General features: G+C 39.8%; 1 protein-coding gene across 3 annotated transcripts in view; it reads right to left on the reverse strand.

Annotated features, from left to right (window-relative positions):
- Positions 1 to 5,776: 5,776 nt before the first annotated feature.
- LOC143297832 (KH domain-containing RNA-binding protein QKI-like) overlaps positions 5,777 to 24,124 on the reverse strand; it is a 49,578-nt gene continuing 31,230 nt past the window's right edge. Inside the window, exons 5-8 of one of the 3 annotated variants that reach the window (XM_076610347.1) lie at positions 21,810 to 21,927; positions 17,911 to 18,192; positions 9,654 to 9,739; positions 5,777 to 6,508 (exon numbers count right to left, since the gene is read on the reverse strand). In XM_076610347.1, the coding sequence (XP_076466462.1) occupies positions 9,666 to 9,739; positions 17,911 to 18,192; positions 21,810 to 21,927 (474 nt within the window). In that variant the 3' untranslated portion in view covers positions 5,777 to 6,508; positions 9,654 to 9,665. Of the gene's footprint in view, positions 6,509 to 8,487; positions 9,740 to 17,910; positions 18,193 to 21,809; positions 21,928 to 22,089; positions 22,199 to 24,124 lie in introns of those variants that run through there. The other 2 variants (XM_076610346.1, XM_076610348.1) reach the window with 2 other exon arrangements.

Below are 24,124 nucleotides of genomic sequence, written 5' to 3' on the forward strand. Positions count from 1 at the left end.
GGAGCATTATTGCCAAAGTGAAAAACGAGCGCAAATGGCAGGTGGAGAAAAAAACGAGTTAGAACAAAAGCAAACAGAAGCAAATACAGAATCATTATTGTTATTATTATTATGCCAAAGTATAGCAAGATCTACCGTCTTCAATAACAAACAAACAAAAAAAAAAAAAAAAAAAAAAAAAAAAATTAAACACGCACTTTTGATTGCATGATGGGGGCGGGGAAAGAAATTGTTAAAAACAACGTGTCACCGACTGTGAGCTTCACAGACATAGTATCCATCATTATTACAGAACAGCAGTAAACCAGGTTAATCCAGAATACAAAAATACTCACAAAAGACCAAACACATCATTGTTAACCTTGTAGCTCTGGAGGGCATGCAGTTTTGGTATATAAAAACAAACAAATTGATAAACGGTATCAAAAGGCACTTGCAGGTTTTATTTGTTTTTAGTTCAGATAAAACTACACCCAACACATCAAGCGACAAAATGGCTGCTTTGATTCATTTAAAAAAAATAAATTTACATATTCTTTTTTATTTGATCGCTGACAAACGTTCGTAGTGTGTCTATCACCTCAAGTAAATATATCACTGGTCATTGCCGGCACAGCAAGAAGGTTGCAGAAAAGTAACATAATCTGGGACGGAATACTGTGTGAAGGCAATGCTCTCATTATGTACGAATGCTTCAGGCAACCATCTCTGTTTAATCACTCACAATGTCCCCATTATCAAACTACAAATCTAGAGAGATATGCACATTTTTCTTTTTTTTTTCTCTCCAAAAACAACAGAAGTCTCAAGCAGACAACAGAGAAATGTTGCAGGCTACAGACTCGTTTAAGATCAACCCTGAATATGTAGTTGGCAACAGTTTCTGTTTGGTTTCAGGGCCTTTCTTCTCTTCAAACTCTTGAACGACTCATTAAAACGTAGCACAAACACATCAACTTCTTCCCTGTATGTGATCTGGAGATGATCATCCCCCTTAAGACTGATAAACATGGTATGGGAATCACGGCACTTACAAGCCAGCCATTTTGTAGCACTGTAAAGTTAAAAATGCTCTGTGAACACCCCACATCAACCAGTCCCATGGACAAAATTCTTCACTTCTTCCAACACCTAAACGTTCAAATTGACTGGATCGACACATTTCAAATTGACTGGATCGACACAATCTTAACAATATGCTGACTACTGACAGCAAGGATTCCATTTTCTGTTTGGCAAAATATGGTAATACTTACACATCCATCCTTAATCTCATTCAGAATGCTGAGTTACTGCAACTACAAGCTACCAGTCACTAACATCATGTGCTTATCTTGTGCAATCCATGTGAAAAATCCGGGCTTAAATCATTTGTAATATTTTTTTCTTTTCTTTCCGACTCGCAGCCTGGGCACAGCATCATCAGAACTCGCAGTCATGATGGCTCGCATGTATCACCAGGACAGCACAAACACTAACCACTTGCCCCCCGAAAGGGACTCAGGTTTACATAATACTGGAGAGAAAGGTCCATGGGACTGACAGACGTGGTCTCCACTGCATCCACACACCTACCTGAGTGGTCAGAGCGGCTCGAGGCCAGTGCATTAACAAACAACAGGGTTAATAAATCAACGAGCAGGAGGAGGGACCTCTCGCCTCCCACCAGCACGTGTTCAGCAGTCAGGACCAACACACCAAAAGGAACAGCAGCAGGGAGGAGGCAGGTCAAGCGTTAAGAGAAGCATGAGTGGTCTGTAACAGCGGCTGATGGTCAGCCCCGAACCCAGGACCCCCTCAGTCACTGCAGTGAGCTCTGGTGGTGAGGGCCAGAGCCTTCGTTGTCAGTCGTTAATGGTTTGCAGGCCAACAGACATCGGTGGGTGGTTACACATCACAGACAAAAGATCAAACAGCAGTACACACACATTCCCCAGGGGCGTGGAAAGGTGTGGGAAAGGGGTAGAAATGCATAACATGGCAAACCTTTCTACCCATGTCACTGGGACGCAGAAGGAAAAAAACAAAAACAAAAAAAACTTCTACGTTCCTTAATCTTACCTCTGTACATGTGCTGCATAAGTGATGCTGGAGTGGATATGAACACATGAACACAGAATACCCATCCACAACTAGTACGAACATTTTTTCTCTCTCACTCACTTTCCCTCCACCATCTTAACATGTGAAAACATCCTTACCAAATGCAAAGAACATGGCAGTGATCTAGAGATTCAGACTCACGAAACCATCCCTCACAGTCACTGACAGCAACATACAAAACATAACAACCAAAAACACCTACTGATCAGTTAATGCAAACCATCTACCATGTCAGACAAAGGGAAATCTGATTAACTGGAAGACACAATTACAATGTTGCTACATTTCATGCAGAGTACCATTCTCTATCAGTGGTGGCTCAGAAATGGGGAGACGGGTTTTCACAGCTGGGGGTGTGGGGTAGGTGGGGTGGGGGGGGGATCAAACAACAACGCACCACGACAACTGCAACAGAACAGCCACAGGCAAGAGTATTACTGGTACAGTCTTTTTTGCTGTCTACATCAAACGCGCCTACGCACCCATTCCCCCCCTGGCCCCTGACGGCAGCAGGAAATATCATCACAAAGGGAAAAGACGGGGAGAGGGGGAGATCTTTATCAGCCTGTGCCAAACCAATCTGAACTGAAAGCCAAGCAAAACGACACAATTCTACAGCTGACCACCACCAGCACAAGAGACATGGATGGACACTTTGTCCTCCCTCCCTAAGCTTGTGGCCACACAAGTTATCACAACTCTGTGAAATACTGAGATTAACAATGATCACCACTCCTCAAAAACTTACTGACCTCGACACTCAAATTCTGCTACCATCTAAATAACAATTAAGTACTTGCTGGAAAAAAAAAAAAAAAGAGAGAGAAAAAAAGTGCTCACTACGCAACACATTTCCAAAAGTATTGTAAACTGTTATTAAAAAGAAGTTAACTGAAGAATCATATGTAAACATGTTCAAATGTACTACAGTTTCAGAACGATTAGCCAACAAGACAAAATTAATATTACATGTGTTTGTGTCACAACTAACTCAGAACATGATTTTCTCTCTAAATCTATGTACAAAGTTTCATTAAAAGAAATAAAAAAATAAAAAAAACAAATAAAAAGACAAATCTGAACATCAGAAAACTGAACTATTCCAGTTCACTGAACTTTTGTTAGAATTACCCTGTCCATTGTGATATGGGTGCCTCAGAAGACAGACACAAACAATACATGACACCTGTACAGGTATGCATTTGCATACATTGCCCACAAAAACTCTTGGCACCTTAGCAAAGCTGTCAGTCCTAAACTATTCCAGGTAAAACCATACCTTTTAGGTGACCACCGTTTATCTCTCACAACCAAAAGAAATTACTTAAAAAACACACATAAAAAACCCAACAACAACAACAACAAAAAGCCAAGAGCCAAACACTACCAGCTACTGACCATGGTGCAACTACATCTACCAAATCAACATTACCACAAAGAAAAAAAAAAAAAAAAAGAAAGAAAAAAAGTCAAATGAACATCATTATGCACCGATGTGAAAATTATGTTCATAATGCATGATTACCAAAAAATTTCAATTAGTGGAGAAAAAAACAAAAACAACCAAAAAAACAAAACAAAACAAAACAAAAAAACTCACATCATCAATATTGATATTCACTTTGATTTTGATCAGACCTCTCCAGCTATAAAACAAAAACTTTTATTGATCAATTGCTTGCAAGTGCCTTGAACGAAAAGATTTTCCGTTTGTGATGAACTTGTGTACACTAAAAAAAAGAAAGAAAAAAAAATTAAATAAAAGGGGAACAGCAAGGATAGGGGAGTTAACAAGTGAATAAAACATAGAATTATGTACAGAGTATATTTACACGCTACATACTGATATATCCACAAACAACGTATTCACGATACTCTACACGTATAAAAAAAAAAAAAAAAGTGGCCAACCACCATCTCACTTCGAAGCAGCTTTTCATTGCATAGTTGATATGGGTGCCAATTGTGATAATGATTAAGCAGAACTGCAAAATGTTATAAAATACCCCCAAATGAGAAGAAAACAGAAAAAAAAGAGAAAGAAAAAAAAAAGATACCGATAAAGGGGAAATACTGATATGCCTAAAGTGATATCGACTTCAAAACGGAAATATCAAAAAACAAAATAAAGATTTTTTTCCCCCCATGGAGTTATGATATATATATATATCTGAGATATTTAACTACTTAACTCAGTAGCAATGAAAATACCAGCAATATTGCTTCTCCCAGGTATGATATGAGTATTTCAGAAACAATCGTCACAATAAATTGCCAAATAAAAGAAAACTTCTACATTCAAGAAAGGGGGTGGGGGATGGGGCCGGGGGAACATCATCATCAAATAAAACTAAGACACATGATCTAAATCCTTACTCAATAGCACGGAGCGCACCAACGTCCATTTCATCTTTTGACGAATCGCTGAAACATTCTTTGGAGGTAAGGAAGGGCCTTGTTCTTTTTTTTTTCCTTCTTTTCTTTTTCAAATCCAAAATCAACATCAGTTTGTATACACATTACATTGAGCAAACACACTCAAGTTTATGACGACTGAAAACAATGAAGCTTGGGGTGGGGTGGGGGGGTGAGGGGGGTGGGGAGGAAGTGGGGGAACATGGAGGGCAGTGGGGCGGGGCACAGGTTCTGAATACAGCAGATTATATGGGAAGACATTGCAAACAACAGGAACACAACACCCACCCAGCCCCTGCTCATCCATGTAACAAGTCCACTCTACACACTAGGCCCACATGGGACACTGGGCTCTCCTTCCCTCAAGGAAAGCTACAGCTCAGTGCTGTCTTTGTAAACCTAGGTCACAAGGAATACAATACTGCTCATTACGCTTGAAAGGCGACTGGTAAAAATAGATAAATAAATAAATAAATAATCTAAAATAAAATGATAAACTAAAACCATCCCTGTCTAACCCCCCAAACTTGGTCTTTAGTCAAACAGATACTAACACACACACATGTTACATCTAACCCCTGCTTCAAACAAAGGCAAGGAAATGTTCAACCTATCTCCAACACTTTGACAACTTATCTGATCATGTTTCTACATTAGATCATGTTCTTGAAATCAAATTCCAGCATATTAAGTACTGAAGAAATATTTTCCTTTACTTTTCCGAGAAGCCATAAACAATGAGAAGTGCGCGCACATGTGTGTGTGTGTGTGTGTGTGTGTGTGTGTGTGTGTGTGTGCACCACTGTGTGTAGGTGAATCAAACAATCATCGTTTTTGCAAAGTAAGCCATTATACTTTTTCATAATTCAGACCAAAGATAAACCATCAAAGTCTGATTAAAAACCTGTCCACATTTCCTGTAAGACGTTAGAAATACTAACCAGAGTTACATGGTTGCTAAACAGTACCATGCAGCCACTGATTATAACTTCAAGCCCCAGTATTACTCACTTCTGGACACAGATTAGTCGAACTTTAGAGAGACCACAACCCTCTTGCATCAAAGTTCTAGACAACTACTCTAACACAATCACAACTATGAAAAAAAGAAAGACAAAAAAAACAACAACCCAAAAACGATAGTTCAGACAAAAACTAAACTGTGCGAGGAGACTTGAGACCTCGCCACACACGAGCATTCACTCACACTCTCTCTCTCTCCCCCTCCCCCCCCCCTTCCCCCTCCCTCTCTTGCAGCACAACACAACACAACACAAAAGCAAAACACCACCACAACCACCTCAGAAAATCGCTCAGGGAGGCTACCTGAATGGTACACCACCACAAGAGTGAATTATGCAGAATTACAACACAACCACGGTACACACAAGTGTCGACGATGATGGAAGCCAGCGACACAAGACAACAGGCACTTAGCTGGTGTCTCGCCCCACCAGCGGCGGCCAAGAGGGGTGGTGGGGGGGTTGTTGTGGAGGGGAGGGAGGGGGCATCGGTGGCAGTTGATGAGAATGATGGGGGTTCCTTACCCCCACTCCCTCCTGGCCACCCCCTCCTATCTCCACGAGCGATCCTTGTTAATGGTGTCACTCACTCACAAAAGGGGTATACATAGATGGAGGGGGTGTGGGGGGGAGGGGGAGGGTTAGTGGTGGTAATGGTAGGCTGGCCCAGACAGCCCCCCCTCATCCCCCTTTCCTCCCCCTCACACAATACTGACAAGAGGAGTGGTAGTAGTAGTAGCAGTAGTAGTAGTAGTAATAGTAGGAGAAGTAGTACGAGGTGAAGGCAAGGCAGATACTGCGGAGTACACCAAAGGGAGGGTGGGTGGGTGGTGGTAGTGGTAGCCCCGCCGCTGCCTCCTCCTCCTCCCTCCCCCTCTGGCCCATCCCAGCTCAGTTAAGGCACAGGGGGTTCTGTTCGTTTCGTTTCGCTTCGCTCGCACTCTGTGTGTGACCGTGTTAGTTGCCAGCTGGGTTAATGAAAAATAAAAAAAGAAATAAAAATGTGTTAGGTTAGTCAATACTTTTTTTTTCTTTTTTTTTTTTTTTTTAAATGAAAAAGACATTATTACAAATCATCATAGGAGGCAAATTAATCAAATTCAGCATTCACATACATAATGGAAAATAAAATTATTAATGAATCACAGTAATAACCCTTCCAATAAGCACTATGCACAGAAGAAGAAGGAGAGGGTAAGATGGAGGCGGAAAGAAAAGTTTTGACAGTTTTCGTTTTTTTTGTCAAATATTGCAAGAGACGAGACCACACAGTCATCAGCTACAAAAGAGAAAACGAGTTAACATAAAAAAAATCAACAAAAAAACAACCACACTAAAAGTTCAGAAAACAACCGCCAAAGGTAATTAACTCTTGAAAACAATAAACAGTGGCAGACTGAGGGCATGCCTTTAGCTCAATCCCAGGGCACAGATCTGGTTGAAGCATGCGGCATTAAACGGACAGAGACAGCAGTGCTCAAGTCAACAGGTGGTTAAAAGTGAAGTACACAGAGGAACCGGTGAGTAGAGATACACGCGCTGCTCAAAGTGCCCCCACACAGTACAGAGCTAGCAATTAAAGCCGTGGAGCACGGAAATGCGTTACAAAATAAACAACAAAAGAAAACTGGACAGAGCTCGACTGAAAGCTAAGACAAGAGAACACGCAAAAGAAACACAAAGGTTGAGACGTCTCCCCTCCCATCACCAAACAATTACTGATTCTTGATTGCTGCTCGTTCAAAGAAGAATATGAATAATGGAATGACGGAAAAACACTTAAACATATACTGAAACAAGTACCAACGAGAACAACACAATAACCCCCCTCCCCCCCCCACCCCTCCCCTCAGTCTTGTTATTCTGGAGTCTCTGAACTGTGATGTCACAATGTCTGTCAGTCTTTCAATTTCTTAGTTCAACATTTAAAGAATTCCCCGACCTTCGTTGATGTGCCCCAGGACCACAAGCAATCTCCTTTCAACACGTCTCTCTGACGTAAACCGATGACTGTGTGTGTGTGTGTGTGTGTGTATGCTGAAAAACTGTATCTCTCATGAACATCTGAATGAAATATGAATTTTAAGGAGTGTCAAGTTTGAAATTAAAACTGTGAATGGGAAGTGTAGCTGAAAGGAAAGGGTCGAATTTGAAATGAAAACTGAATGCAGTCTGTTGGATATGCAAAGAATGTAAAGACAAAAGAGAAAGGAACAAACTGGAATGCAATGCAACATATCAGCAATTATCACTCATAAACATCTAACTAAACACAACAGAAATACGTTGTTGTATCCATTATTTATTGAAATAAAATGTCCACTACATTGAACACACAATTGCACAGTTGAACATTTTGGATTTCACATAAAAATCAGGCTCGAAAGCTGAGCATTTGACCAAACGCAAATCTGTCAAAATAAGCCACATCTGAAGAACACGCGTAAAGCGTAGCTAAGGCATTTTTTATATAAAAAACAACAAACAAACAAATTAAAAAAAAAGTACAACACAACCAAAATAAGATGGTAAAATGTCAAGGAAGCTCAGTCATACTCGCATAAAAACAAGGTAATTGTATCATATCCACAGTTTTACATCTTTGGTGATGTGTTTCTTTCTTTAAACAAACCTCAAAATTAAGTACTAGCCGCTGCCAAACCAATACATACATGTGAAGAAAAAAGCAATGACTTGATCAGTCCATTATAGTAATGGACAACACAGAAATCCTTTTCCTAAATTTTTGAGATTCTTTCCAAGAGAATGAAGCTGAATTTGTATATGCGATTTGGATGATCATCTTTCATGTTCTCCCCACCCCTCCCAATGTCTAAAAAAACAACAACAAAAACCCCCCAAAACACACCTTCTCTCCATGTGTTGCAACTGTGTGACTTTCACTGATGGAGATTTCATGACCTCATAACCCCCCCCCCCTCCCCCCCACCCCTGCTTGTGCAAGAGTTTTCCAGTAACACTGAGAAATACCCTCAATACTGATTCCACCTCACCCGCAACACACACTACACACAACCCATTTAAATGCTTCCTTTTAATTATCACCGTTTTGTGTGAATGTCACTTTCACACCATCTTCTCACATGCATGTACACGGTGAATTACAAACGAACCTTTTACATGTACATTCCGTTGAGCAATGCGTCAGTGTTTCATCATCAGAGATACAAGGAACCTGTCCACCACACACACAGGACTGGGAAGGAGAAAACCAGGTAAGCCTGTCTCTGATGGTTCTGACATGACTGACCACTGGAAATATTCCGGATGGCTCTCTTCCATGTTCAGACACAAAGCCGCTGTCAGCGAAGGTGAGTGTGTCCAGTGCACACTCACAATGTAACTCCACACTACTGAATCATCTTATCTCCCTCATCTCTTATGCTGAAGGTGAATCTGAACAGATGTTTTTGCAAAGAAGAGAAAAAAAAAAAGAAGAAAAAAAGACAGCTGTGAAACTTCCTGCATCCAATAATGCAACTAGAAACTTGCAAATATGTAAATGCCAAAAACAGAATGACAGTAAAACTAATTCTGTCAGACAATACTGATAGATAAAATTTGCATAGATGTGTTGAAAAAAAGAAAAAAAAGAAAGCAAAGTTAATTCTGTCAGACAATGCTGACATCATAAAATTTGCATAGAAGTTGTGCTGAAGAACAGCAGAAGAGTCAAGTATCACACAACTGAGAGAAGTAACTCTCTTCATTTATAAGGTACACAACTTTAAGTCAAGGCTTACACTTCCCATTCAGCTAGCAGCACTCTGGTAAATATAAGGCACTTGCATAGGAACAAATCCAGACACGTCCCCTAAAACAGAAGTTCCAGATCTGTCCTTATAATACCATCATTTGACACTGCTGCTGTATGCACATGTCAAGGGATGTACAGCATTGCTATGTATTCTGACTGCCTTTTTCAAATAAGGAAAAAGGCTGCTCTGCTCCTTGTATTTTTCCTTACAAGATGTAAGCAGAGGAGTATATAATTTGTTGACAACAAAGCGTGGGAAGACCCTGGAAGACGTGCAAACCTCTGTGGAAAGAATGAACACATTAGGAACAAGACAAGTCACAACTATCACTGACCTGCACACCTATTTAGGACAGCGTGACCCTGTTGTAAGGGTGATCTCGCACGCCTGCTAACGTTCTCCGGATTTTCGGCGTGGCACCTACAAAATGTCCAAAACCTATAAAACACCAGTCAGCATGGGCAAACACTGCAAAATTGACACATCATGTACGTTCGCTAAGCACTCACATCAACACATGTGCATGGGTATTCCTACATCCACATGAAAAAAAAACCCCCAACAAAAACAGATTATCAAAAAGACATTCTTATCAACACAAATCATGAAACTTCCTGGGTGCACTAAACCATGACCACACAGCAGATATGTTGCTTTAAAGACACTAATGACAATGGTTTAAAATGCACTCCTGCTGCAAACTTGGGACACTTTTGCTCCATAGTGACAGCTCAAAATAAATAATGTACCAGTCACAGACTTTGGGTAACATGTAATTTACACAAAAGCTGGAGAAGAAAGATATATATCTGTTAAGCTGGTGAAAATGTACAACTAAGAACACTGAAGATTTATGATAATATAGAAATCACTAATGAGTGTGTAGATAACTGATAATGCCACAATTTACTAGACAAATGAGACGAAGAAGAAAAAACAAACAAAAACAAACAAAAACTGACACTAAAACAGAAAAAGGTTGAAAGACAATGCAAGCGAACAATTACCATGTCCCTCACAAGGAAATTCCAGTTCAAATTTACTTGATAAAGGCACTCAAATAACCCACATTGATAAATATGTACAAACGCCAACAAATAAAACATAAATAATATTCTTTTCTAAAAGTTAAAAGGTCACTTTTTGTACGACTCAGGCGTAAAGCTCAAATGCCAAAGCTAACAAGACAACATCAACAAGGCAGTATACAATGTCACAATACAAGCACACAGACACACCTGACACACACACACCAACCCACAAAACAACTAAAGCCACCACTTAAATACATACTAACCCTACACAACATACTTCTAAAACACCTTGTTTTTTTTCTCCCCCCCCCCCCCCCCCCCCAAAAAAAAAAGAGCACAACCCTTTGTGAATAAATATATTTCAGTACGAAACAATCCACACCTTACTTCTCAACTACATTGCCCAGTATATATTAAAAACCACCATCACAAAAGAATCAGTCATGAATCTTTGTGCCATTAAAAAAACCATAACAATAACCTGTACAATCAACGCATCTACCGTGACAGAATCTGGTCCACAGGCTGTCACAACAAAGCAGAAAAATCTCAATGCGTAGCTTCAATAAAAACAAATAAAAAAATAAAAATATACAGTTATATCTGAGGTGTATTCAATGTAAATGCAAAGCCAGTGGCAACCGTCCAAACCATCATGTCGGAGGTCATATATCACACGTCAAAAAAACGCATGTAAAACCGTAAAACTGTTTCCACTCTCAACTCTTTTCAAGAGTAAAAAAAACTAAACCAAAAAAAAAAACCGTGTTGTATTTCAAATGCGTATATAACTACCGACAGGGACTGTATGATTGAAGTCGTCCAATCACAGGTCAAATATTTGCACTTAACAGGTCAACAAGTGTTCATAAATTACCACTGTTCACAATACATGCCATTACCTTTGTAAGTTAGCGGTGTGAGAGGACACTGGTTGGTTAGATTTATCAACTTCATCGCTGGGTAAAACTATCTACATTATTGTAATGCATTACTTATTCATTGATTAATAAAAATTAGTAGCTGCTATTCCCACAAATACATGTCACTACACTGCCGATTCAGCAAGGATAAAATTTTGTACAAACGTATCATGGGATGAGGGGGTGGCTGGAAAATATTACCACCTTTTGTATTTTTTCTTGTGTTTCATACTTCTTGCAATAATTTATTTATTTTTAATTTATTTTTTTTTTTATGCATTTAGGATTTGTTTCAAAATTTCCTCAATCTTTCTAAAAATCATACACAAAAAGAAAAAACAAACAAAAATACTTTTATCACACAAGTCTCAAAAGGTTTATATCAAAAGATTTTATGAAACTAAAAATTTTTACAAAAAAGAGACTCGACTGAATGATCTAACAGAAAAAAAGTTTGCTAATATCTATGCCTTTTTCACACAGAGAAATCTGTTGTGATAAAAATAAATACAAATACAAAATGATGAAGACTGAAACAAAACGACTGCTTCAATACTGACAACTGAAGATACCAGGTAATCTCTTTCTGATCCTTGGTGAACAGAACCAAGCATTATAAAACAATTATGAAGACATATTCCTTGGTTATTAATACGTACAGGGAAAATTCAATATAGAGACAGTCAAGGCTGTCAAATCTTTCTATTTCTTTTTAATCATTAATGCTTATTTTTAGATTCCCCCTCACCCCTTCGCCACCCATATGATAACCTATTATTCACCTATATTAATAAATATCTTTGCTCATTTCTAACTGGTTTGTGTATGTTTTATCTTTCAAGCCACAACACAGATATGATAAATTCAAGTATCAAAAAGACAACAACGAAAAATACGAAAGGGTGGGGTTGAGGGTGGGGTAATCTGAATCATGATTGTGCCCGCACCTAGGTTTAAAATAATATAATATCAGCACTTCACTTACGAAAAGGCTTGTACTATCTGACTGATCACACTTATTAAGTAAAAGCTATCATCAAATGCTTCTGTTCAACAAACAATATATAGCCTATCACACTGATATATGTTGGCTAAAACGTTACATCACACACAAGCCAAAAGCAACACACCAGGAGGGAAGGGACCTGTGGTTTGCTGCAAAAACTATGTTCACACGCTTAACAACTTGCAGCCACTATCTGCAAAAGCTTCTCAGTTAAAATGCTTAATCCGTATGAGTAAAAAAAACAACACAAAATATGGTATGGGGGGCTGTCGATTATTGTTTTAATTCACAAGATAAAAAAGCATAGTGGGGGGATAGAAGCTGTTTATCAGTACTTAAAAGTCACACTTGAAATTTTAAAAAAAGAAGAAAAAAGCTCATTAGAATCAGGAGTGTCCCAAAATCAATCACTAAGCACACTGTTATCCTTAAAAAAAATAAAATATATATATATTTTTTTAAAAGAACAAAAATTTAGCTGGAACTGGTATTAAGAAAAAAAAAAGAGGAATATCTAGAAGCCTGGAAAGCTATCTCCAACGAAAAAGAAAACACTATCACAACCAAGAGGAAAACAAGCAGCACAAACTCAACTCAACTCAACCAAAAGGCTTTAAACTTGCTGGTCAAAAAAAACTCAGTGGTATCCATTCCGTCTGCATGATGGAATGAAATGAAAAAAAAAAAGAAGAAAAAAAAAAGGCGATTACTAATAAAAACCGAGTAATGATATCAGCAAAAGAAGAAGAAAAAAAAAATCGCTGGATTTGAGATCACTCAAAAATGGCCCATCGCCATTCATCTAGGAATGTTGGATTTCATGCGAAACAAAACATGACCAAAAGAAAAATATAATGTCAACAACAAAAAAATGAAACTTGCTTCAGTTCAACAAAGACTGCGGAAGAAAGACGACGACATGTAAAGAAAGAGACCTGGGGAGGGATGTCCATTGCCCTCAAATAAATCAAACATTACCCTCGAATACATCAAACACCAGCCTGTAAAACAGGGAGACAGTGAACACTTTTCGTGACACAGTTGAGCCCATTACCATGGAAGACAAGCACTTTTCATGACACAGTTGAGCCCACTGCCATGGAAGACAAAGCACTTTTCGTGACAGTTCAGCCAATTACCATGGAAGACAAAGCACTTTTCGTGACACAGTTTAGCCCATTACCATGGAAGACAAAGCACTTTTCGTGACACAGTTCAGCCCATTACCATGGAAGACAAATCGCTTTTCGTGACACAGTTCAGCCCATTGCCATAGAAGACAAAGTACTTTTCATGACACAGTTCAGCCCATTACCACGGAGACAAACACTTATCACACCAGGGAAAAGCCACAACCAACTGCAACTAACAAAGCTTAACTTGCTGGTCAAAAACTCAGTGGTACCATCCTCGCATGATGGCAATAATGAAAAAAAACAGAGAAAAAAAAAGCGATTACTAATAAACGAGTAAGATATCAGCAAAAGAAGAAAAAAAAATCGCATTTCGAGATCATCAAAATTGGCCCATCGCCATACTAGAATGTAGGATTTCATGAAAAAAACTGACAAAGAAAATTAATGTACAACAAAAGAATGCTTCAGTTCACCATAGACGCGAGAAGAAAGACATTCTGACAATTGATAAAGAAAGAAAAGCACTTCGGGAAGGGATTGTCCATGCCCCAAATAAACAAACATTACCTCGATACACAACCACCTGAAAACCAGGAAGACATAACACTTTTCGTGACACAGTTGAGCCCATTACCATGGAAGACAAGCACTTTTCATGACAAGTTCAGCCCATACCATGGAAGACAAAGCACTTTTCGTGACAGTTCAGCCAATTACCATGAGAGACAAAGCACTTTTCGTGACACAGTTAGCCCATTACCATGGAAGACAAAGCACTTTTCGTGACACAGTTCAGCCCATTACCATGGAAGACAAATCGCTTTTCGTGACACAGTTCAGCCCATTGCCATAGAAGACAAAGTACTTTTCATGACACAGTTCAGCCCATTACCACGGAAGACAAAGCACTTTTCGTGACCCAGTTCAGCCAATTACCATGGAAGATAAAGCACTTTTCTTGACATAGTTCAGCCCATTACCATGGAAGACAAAGCACTTTTCGTGACACAGTTGAGCCCACTACCATGGAAGACAAAGCACTTTTCATGACATAGTTCAGTTCATGACACAGTTCATCCCATTACCATGGACGACAAAGCACTTTTCGTGACACAGTTGAGCCAATTACCATGGAAGACAAAGCACTTTTCGTGACACAATTGAGCCCACTACCATGGAAGACAAATCACTTTTCGTGACACAGTTCATCCCATTACCATGGAAGACAAAGCACTTTTCATGACACAGTTCAGCCCATTAGTATGAGAGACAAAGTACTTTTCGTGACACACTTCAGCCCTTTACCATGGAAGACAAAGCACTTTTCGTGACACAGTTGAGCCCATTACCATGGAAGACAAAGCACTTTTCGTGACCCAGTTCAGCCCATTACCATGGAAGACAAAGCACTTTTCGTGACATAGTTCAGCCCATTACCATGGAAGACAAAGCACTTTTCGTGACACAGTTCTGCCCATTACCATGGAAGACAAAGCACTTTTCATGACATAGTTCAGTTCATGACACAGTTCATATCATTACCATGGAAGACAAAGCACTTTTCATGACATAGTTCAGTTCATGACACAGTTCATCCCATTACCATGGAAGACAAAGCACTTTTCGTGACACAGTTCATCCCATTACCATGGAAGACAAAGCACTTTTCGTGACACAGTTCAGCCCACTACCATGGAAGACAAAACACTTTTCGTGACACAGTTCAGCCCATTACCATGGAAGACAAAGCACTTTTTCGTGACACAGTTCAGCCAATTACCATGGAAGACAAAGCACTTTTCGTGACACAGTTGAGCCCATTACCATGGAAGACAAAGCACTTTTCATGACATAGTTCAGCCCATTAGTATGAGAGACAAAGCACTTTTTGTGACACAGTTGAGCCCATTACCATGGACGACCGAGAGCACTTTTTTTGAGAAACGGTTCAATCCATGACCAAACAACACTGCACTTATGTAAACTCTTTTGTACTCTTTATTAACAAGCTAGAAAGTTGTAATTTTTTCCTTTGACAAATTTTTCCATCCACTGCTTTCAAAAGCAAAAAGCCTTTTCAGATACTGCCACATTCCCATCAACATTTACATCCAGGTAACGCACTACACTGCTTCGATAAAGTCTGACAGCTACGCTCTCTCCAGGACATTCCTACCCAGGTCTCCCCTCTGCACTATGGCGACCACGGGGGAAAAAAGAACACAAGTAAAGGAACAAAGTCTCAGGCGGTGTTCTAGGAAACCACGACGACTGGCAGAGGAAACCAGCCCACATCTCCAGTTCGATTCCGATCCATCCCAAAAACAACCAAAAAAAACAAAAAAAACCCACAAAAAAAACCCATCCCGTGAAAAAAACAAAAAAAACCCACCTAGGGACATGCCCAAATTTTTCGCTCAACAAAGTGGTGTGTTCTTTGTGTGCTCCTGTTGGTGTTGTTCATTATGGAATGTATTCACTTGTCACCTTGCAGGACACCACCGTGAAATGTTTGTCAACAGACATGAGACAGAGTGAAAGTAAAAGGGGAAGAGAGAGCAGGACGGAAATGGAAGATATCAGGAAAGGTGTGCAGACCCGCTTTTGTGTTGGACCTTTTGTCGCTTGCAGAGCGAGAAGTAGGTCATATGACGTTATGGACAGCCCACCACCGTAAACTGGCTTCTTGAAGTTTGCACAGCATTTGTTCGGACAACTTTTTGGCAGAGTTTATAAATGGATCAGTTCGAATACGTAAGGGCAGAGATGTGACAAGAAACAAGCTCAAAGTAAACAGAGAAAACTAAAGAAAATGATGGGTGTAATTTTAAAACCAAATATATCTTGTTAACTTGCAAAAATAGTCACCAAAAGTGTTCAGAATCCTTTCATCAGAAGTGATTTCCACAATGAAATTTTAGCCTTTCAGTGACCTGGATAAACAGGAAATGGAGACACGCATGTGCACGCAGTTCTAGCTAAAAATAACCAGGGAACCTTCATAAAAATCAGACAACAGTGGGTCTGCACACCCTCCCTACTACAAACGTATACATAGATAAGAGAGAGACAGAGAAAGGGGGAGAGAAGGGGGAGAGAGAGGAGGAGGCAAAGAGAGGAGGGAGGAAGGGAGAGAGAGAGAGAGAGCGAGAAAATAAGAGAAAAAGATGGAAAAAAAAAGAGAACGCACAACAACAATAAAATAATCAAAATCACAAAATGTATGGGCCACTTGCCATTGAAATCAACAATATGATCAGGTTCACCGAAACACCTTTGCAATTTAACAGACTGAAAAAAAAAAAGTCATTAAAAGATAAAAATTAAAAAAAAGAACGGACTTCAGCTTCGTACTTGGCCCTGAACCTTTTCAGCATAGCATAGAAAACAATTCAGTGCTGACAGGGAGGGGGGAGGAAGGGAACAATGGAGAAGGGGACTGGGTAGGGGGGATTGGAGGGGCGTGGGTGGTGGGTGCGTGTGCCAAAAACTGATCTACAGCACTTGTAAAGCAAACACCTTATTGACTAACTAACTACACTCGTTACACACCCTCCGAAGGATGCCCTCAAATCGGCATTCCTACCACAACAACGACACATAGAGGCTCTATTACATTTATCCAAATAAATTTAAAAAAAAAATTTTTTTAACTGTCAGGAGTCTCCACTGATGACCGCGGCAGTCCATTTATCTCCAAACACCACAAACCGAACAAATAAGACATCAATTCTCCCTCCCCCCACCTACCCCCACTTAAATTGGAAAAGCATTTAATCAAAAAGGGGTAAGAGGGATATGGTAGGAATCAAACTTGGGACTTTCAGGGAAACAACAACAAAAAAGACAACTTAGGAGTGTGATTACCAAAAAACCCTCCCAATCAACCCCACCCACCAGTGGAGAAAAAAAAAAAAAAAAAAATCCAAATGAACAATCCAACCCCTAGCCTAAAGTCGAGTGCCAGATTCTACCCTTTCACTTTAGATACCAGCACTGACAGACTTTCTTTCACCATCATACCCAGCGCTGATCATAAAAACTCTGAACCCTTTCACCTCAGAAACAACCCAGCACTGATGGTCAAAATGCTACCTTTTCACCTCAGAAACAACCCAGCACTGATCGTCAAAATGCTACCCTTTCACTTTAGAAAGCAGCGCTGACATTCTTTCACCATCACACCCAGCGCTGATTGTCAAAACGCTCCCCTCTCAATTTAGAAACCAGCACTTACAATCTTTCTTTCCCCACCATACCCAGCGCTGATATGTTAAAACTCTAACCCTTTCACCTCAGAAACATAGCCATCACTGATCCATCACACCTCTAAACATATCGTCGCCAACAATGCTCCTTTCACACCACCACACCCAGTGCTGATCCCCCCTGTCAACACCTCTACCCCTTTCACCTCAGAAACAAACCAGCGCTGACATTCTGTCACCAGCGCTGATTGTCAAAATGCTACCCTTTCACCTCAGAAACATACCGGCACTCCCAGAGGGGTCCAGGTGGGGGTACTCCAGGATGGTGGGGGCAGCCGTCAGCCCGTACGGCATGTGGTGCTCGAAGGGGTTGATCATCAGGCCCCCCTCGCCAGGTGGCGACATAAGCGGGGGCGGGGCCCCATTGATGATGCTGGCGCTGCTGACGGCCATGGGGGAGACAGGGGTGGGCAGGCGGGGGGCCAGAATGATGGGGGCTCCGGCCGGGGAGGGCGTGGCCGCCCGCATGGGAAGCTGCAGCGGCTGGGCCAGGAAGCGGTGGGCATCTGTGGTGGAGCGGGAGATGACAAACAACAACAAGGTGAATGGTCAGTGTCCATGTCTTGTGCCACGGTGGGGGTGGGACAACAGTAGAGAAACCTCAAAGTGGTGAGAAATAACAGTAAAAGAAAACTCAGAGTTGAGAGATGACTGTAGAGAAACATCATTTGAGTTGAGAAATGACAGCAGAGAAACATCACAGAAATGAGAAACAACAGTGGACTACAGAAACACCATAGATGAGAAATAACAGTAGAGAAACATCATAGAGTTAAAATTCTACTGTTGAGAAAAACATAGTTGAGAAATAAATGTAGAAAACCTCACAAGGTTAGAAATGACAGTGAGAATCAATGAGAAATAAACGAAAGAAAACCTCAAATGACAGTGAGAATCATAATGAAGTTTAAAAATAACAGTATATAATATAAAAGTCAATAAATGACATAAGAAAAACATGATAACAGAATAGAAAAATCATTCTTCCAGTTAAGAAATGGACTGACACCAAAACAACATCTATTCTTTTCAATTGGGTTGGGTTATCATAAAAAAAACAACAACCAACAAACAATAACACTAAAATGTATCACTGGAATTTTTGTTTTAAGTATTTAACACCATGTCATGAACTTCGTTTCACCTGTTTTGTTTTACAATCCAAATTTCTTAAAATGGTAAATCTGTGCCAGATCACAAATGGATGAATCACACTGAATGATTATGTAAAGTTCCATATTGGAAAAAAAAAAAAAAAAAAAAAGAAGAAGAAAAGTTCCATATTAACAACAAAAATAAAGAAAAAAAGAAAAAAAGAACTGTTTACTATGATTCCACAAGAACAGTTCTTCATGGTTCACTTAGAAAATACCATTAAAACATACAAATGAGATGTAACTGTTGAGAGATACCAGAGAATCAAAAGACACTGTTCACATGAAACGAATGAAAACCCATAGTTTGAATACCACTCAGATACATACATACATTTGAAAACAAACAAACAAATAAACAAGTAAACAAACAACAGAAAAGAAACAAACTTTTAATTACTTTAACTTGTGAAGCCGCATACCCCTTTAACATCCTTCGCCCCCACACCCCACAAAAGGACAAATTGTCACAATAACAACAACAACAACAACAAAAAAAAACCACAACAAAAAACCACCCCAAACAGAACAACCCTCTCCTGTATCTGCACACAGGGTTAGCAAAACATGAGATCATGAATTCCTTGTTACAAATGTAGGGTGATGATAGCTAGTCCTTTTAATGATCAGTCTCCCACAAGTAAGTTGAAAAAAAAAAGCTGAATACCATCTTGACAAATGAAGCATGGATACAACATGAAAAAATTAAAATAAACAAACAAATAAGTAACTAAATAAGGTGGACCATCAACAGTTATACTTACAAATGTTTGTGTGATGTTAACTAAACATTTAAAACTGAATGATGAAATAAATTGGGGAAAAAAAAGTGAAAGGGGAATTTATAAAAAAAAAAAAAAAAAAAATCACAGAAGGGGTGAACACTTAGTGAGTGAAAATAAATTATTGAGAAAATCAAAGTGAGAGAGAGAGAGAAAAAAAAAGCTGTCTTTCATTAGTGATAATGGAAACCTTTGCAGTTAGTTTTCCATGATTGTGTTCAACGTTTCTGCTGACTGCTGCCATGTTTATTTCAATATTTATGCAGAACAAAATAAAATGGAGTAAAATGAAATCAAAATCTATTTGCATATCGAGACTGACTAGACAAAAACATGTCATCAAAACCCACGACAAATGATGGTCTGAGTCATCCTGACAAAATAAAAGTTATTCCTTGCTCTATCTGGAATGAGTTGTAAATAATAATCATCATAGTAGAAGTAGTTGTCATAGTAGTTGTAACTACAAGGAGAAAATTAAATAATTTTGATTATGAATCATAATCCATGATTCCATTTCATGATTCCCAGTGATATCTAAAACTTGAAGAAAAAAAAAAAAGAGAAAAAGACACCTCTGGCACACAGTAACCCACTCACTTAGTTCCACTACACTATTTGAAGATAACACAAACAGTAGATGATAGTTTTCTGATGTCTTCCATATCTGGCCAATTTTTTTGCATTACTTTCACTACCTAGGCACTTTATAAAAAAAAATCATGTTCATAACAGCTTCAAGAATCCATTTCATTCTTGGATATTCAGTTGGGGAGTTAAGAAGAGTCGGGGAAAGCAAATCCATAAGATCTGCTCCAATTTCTTTTTCTCCCCCAAAGACTGACTTCGGAACTTGCTTTATAAATATAAGCACAACACCAATGTGTGTGTGAACATCCCAATACATCATCTGTGAATACCACCTGGCTCTCCCCAAGACTCGGTACATCCCAATGACTACAAAGTTCAAGCAATAATCGCTCTTTTCTCTTCCATACATGGAGAATCATACAAAATAAAATTTCCCTTCACCATTTTCTCTGCACACACAAACTGGCTCTCAAAAAACATACCCCCTAAAAAATACCACATGCACCTCAAACACAGGGATCAGCTGAGAAAAAAAACCTCCAAAACATAAAAGGCTTAAGTTTACATAACACCACCAGTAGGAAATAAGTTAGTTAAATGGAAGGGAAATTAAATTTAGCTCAGCAAAATATTCAGTGGTAACAGACAAGACCAGTGATTGTTGTTCACTGTAGTTATGCAAGCATATTTGTCAGGGACATTCTGAAGGAAAAATAAAATTGCCCAGGCAATATGTTACAAGGAAGCCTTCGGAAGAAGACAGTAGAAATAGACTTCTGTGTGCAAAAGAAAAATTAAATGTTGTGCAACTGTGCTGCTCATACTCATAGTGTCTGTGTTTCTTAACAGGCTTTGTACACACACACACACACACATATATATATATGTATATATATATGCAAACAAAATATATAGGAACAGAATTTTTAAGTCTTCAACATTTGCTGCAAAGATAAACTGGTACAGTATGCATTCATTAAATGGGACGTTGGCAAAAAGAAAAGACAGAGATCCAAACACTACATCAAGAACATGCAAATGCAGTACTACTGAAACTGATTGTCAAACATGCGCTGGTGAAAAATTTTAGAGGACCATGAAGCAGTTTGATACAGTTGTGACAGCTTGAGTGAAGCAGTATGAACCACAAACACCTCGTTGAGATTTAAAAAAAAAAAAAAAAAAAAAAGGTGAAGAAATACAGTGCAAATTTACACAAAAACGACTAAAGACAGCAAACAAGACAAAAACCAGAGATCTGTCTCGCAAATAAAATACATGTGGTAGACTGTAACATATGGAAAAAAGGAAAGAAACATATCTGAATGTATAGTCAAAAGGGAAAATAAAAGAGTTAAAGATTAAGATGAAAAAAAAAAAGGATAAAAAAAAGTCTGAAGCGTGAAAACCCAAACAATCCACTAAAGCCAAAACGTTTCTCATGCCGCAGTGACTACACAACTCCAGGGCCAGTGGGACCCCCCATGGAAAAAGAAAACACCACTGGAAAAACGTGAAAGAAAGTTGGAATCTGAAGCCAAAAAACACCGCACACAAGAAGAATACGCTGCAGCACAAGACGCGGCACAAACTTACGACTGGACGCCGAAGCCTGCGATACAGCAGCGGAGGGCTTTGTGGTATCGCGATAAGTTCCATTAATTATGGCTAACTCCATTAGCTGCCGCTTCTTTAAATCATCTTCCCCGTCAGGCTGTGTGAGGTCCCGTGTGTGGAGGAGGGAAGAGGGGAGAGAGAAAGAGAAAAGAACAGCAGATGAGGGTTAACATTCACCATCATTAGATCAGGACAATGATGATGATGATGGTGATATGGAGATGGGTTGGCAGGGGGGGACACATAGGGGAGCACTTACGAGGATGTAAAGGGTGGATCATGGGGATTTGTTTCTGATCACGATACGTTCCATTCAGGATGGCCAGCTCCATCAGCTGCTTTTTCTTCAGCTCATCCTCTCCTTCCGGCTGTGGCAGGGAAAGTCAACATTCAAACAGAACAATGTCATCATTAGCAGCCTGCACTTTGTGTGCCACATGGCTGGCTTGCTGGCTGGCCGGTCTGGTCACTCTATTCCAGCTGGAATGAAATTTGAAAATTTGACATCATTAGTTTGCTTATTTTAAGCAGGATCAGGTCCACCAGTCGTCAAAGTGTGGACCTTCCCAGTCTCCCAAGCTGTTAGCAAAACCCATCAGTTTAAAGGGAGGGAGAGTTGCAGAGAGTGGGGAGAGACGATATATATATATATATATATATATATACACACACACACACAGACAGAGAACAAGAGAGACACAGACAGACAGGCAGACAGAAAGACCAAGAGTATGGGTCACTATATAATATGGATGTATATGATTCAGGATGGATCCACAGCTCAACTCTCAAAAACAACAACAAAGTCTCAAGAGAATTCTCTTCTGCACAAGAAAAGAAACACTGTCACAATGTTAGTGTTACACATTGAGAGACAGACAGAGAAGCACACACACACACACACACATACACACACACACGCACGCACGCACACACACAAAACAGCTAGAGACTGATCTCCTTCAGTTAAAAACAAACAAACAAAAAAACACACAAACAAGGCAAAAATCATGAAACAAAATTTCATTGAATGAAAGACAAGCATTTCTTACAATGAATAACATTTTGTATACTGTCCAGAACATGCATTCACACAACACGTATGACAGAAACAAACACCACTTTCATTAAAAACAAAGAACCACCACACAGAAAAGACGGTATCAAGGAAGGGGGAAGAATCAGAAAGAGAGGAAGAGATATACACTCAGATAAAAAGATGAGACTGGGAGTGAGGGAGAGAAAGAGATACAGAAGCAATATCAAGGTGGTACAGGGAAACAAGAGACATAGAACAGATTCAAATGATTTATTCAAATCCAAGAATTACAGGGACAGGGAAAGAAAAAGGTGTTGAAAATGAGCGCTGAGAAAGAATTTCAAGAGAAAGCTTTCAGCTGTCCAAACAATCTAAAGGGTGGACAAAAAGTCTACCAGTACTGTTAGAGACGTAAAAGAAAAAAAAAGAAAAAAAAAAAGGACACGGAAATTGAGCATCTCCCGTTAAAAACAAAACCTACATGTTCCTAATATTAAGCACTGCACTGAGCTCAGTCTGTGCTACAAATGAAACCTAAACATGATCATCTTTACATCAATACCATATTTGTCAATGTACATGCTTTCTGGTTCCAAGACTGTTCCAGGATACCCTGGTCTGTGTGGGGGGATGGACCCAGTGAACAACTGAAAACCTGCTATCCATTATTAACCCCTACACACCCCTTTCCCCAGTATCACCAAACCCTTTTCTTTCACACCTCCCTCCCCCCCACCCCTCTCCCCCAATCTCAATGTCAGGTGAACCAACATGATTCCCCCCAATGGGAACGACAAGACCCCACAGCCTGATGACCTGTCCTGTCTCTGGCCATGTTTGTCTTACACCACCACCACCATCATGGAAGCCCCTTCCTTCACTTTCACTTCACCCTTGGCTGGCGGGTTGTCAAGATCTCAGGGGGAGTCCGAAAGGAAAACAAGGAAAAGGGTTCAAGGAATGGGGGTGTGCATTATGTTGGTAAGGCAGAAGATAGCCAAGGGGTGGGTGGTGCAGGGAGGGAGAGGGGGGAGGGGAGGACGAGGACCATCTACAGGGTTTCCCAGCTGACAGATGGGTGAGAAGAGATAACAAATCTTCCAGGCTGGCCTGAATATGATGGATCACCTGCTACCTGTGCTGTGCTGACCGCTTTCATGGGAGAAGGAACTTGGGAAGGGTGAGGATTTGTTGGGGTTGTTAAAGGGCAAGGAGGGGGTGGACTACGTGAACTGTAACACATTCATCAGCCAGC

The sequence above is a fragment of the Babylonia areolata genome, chromosome 23 (genome assembly GCF_041734735.1).
Source record: "Babylonia areolata isolate BAREFJ2019XMU chromosome 23, ASM4173473v1, whole genome shotgun sequence".
Lineage (NCBI taxonomy): Eukaryota > Metazoa > Mollusca > Gastropoda > Neogastropoda > Buccinidae > Babylonia > Babylonia areolata.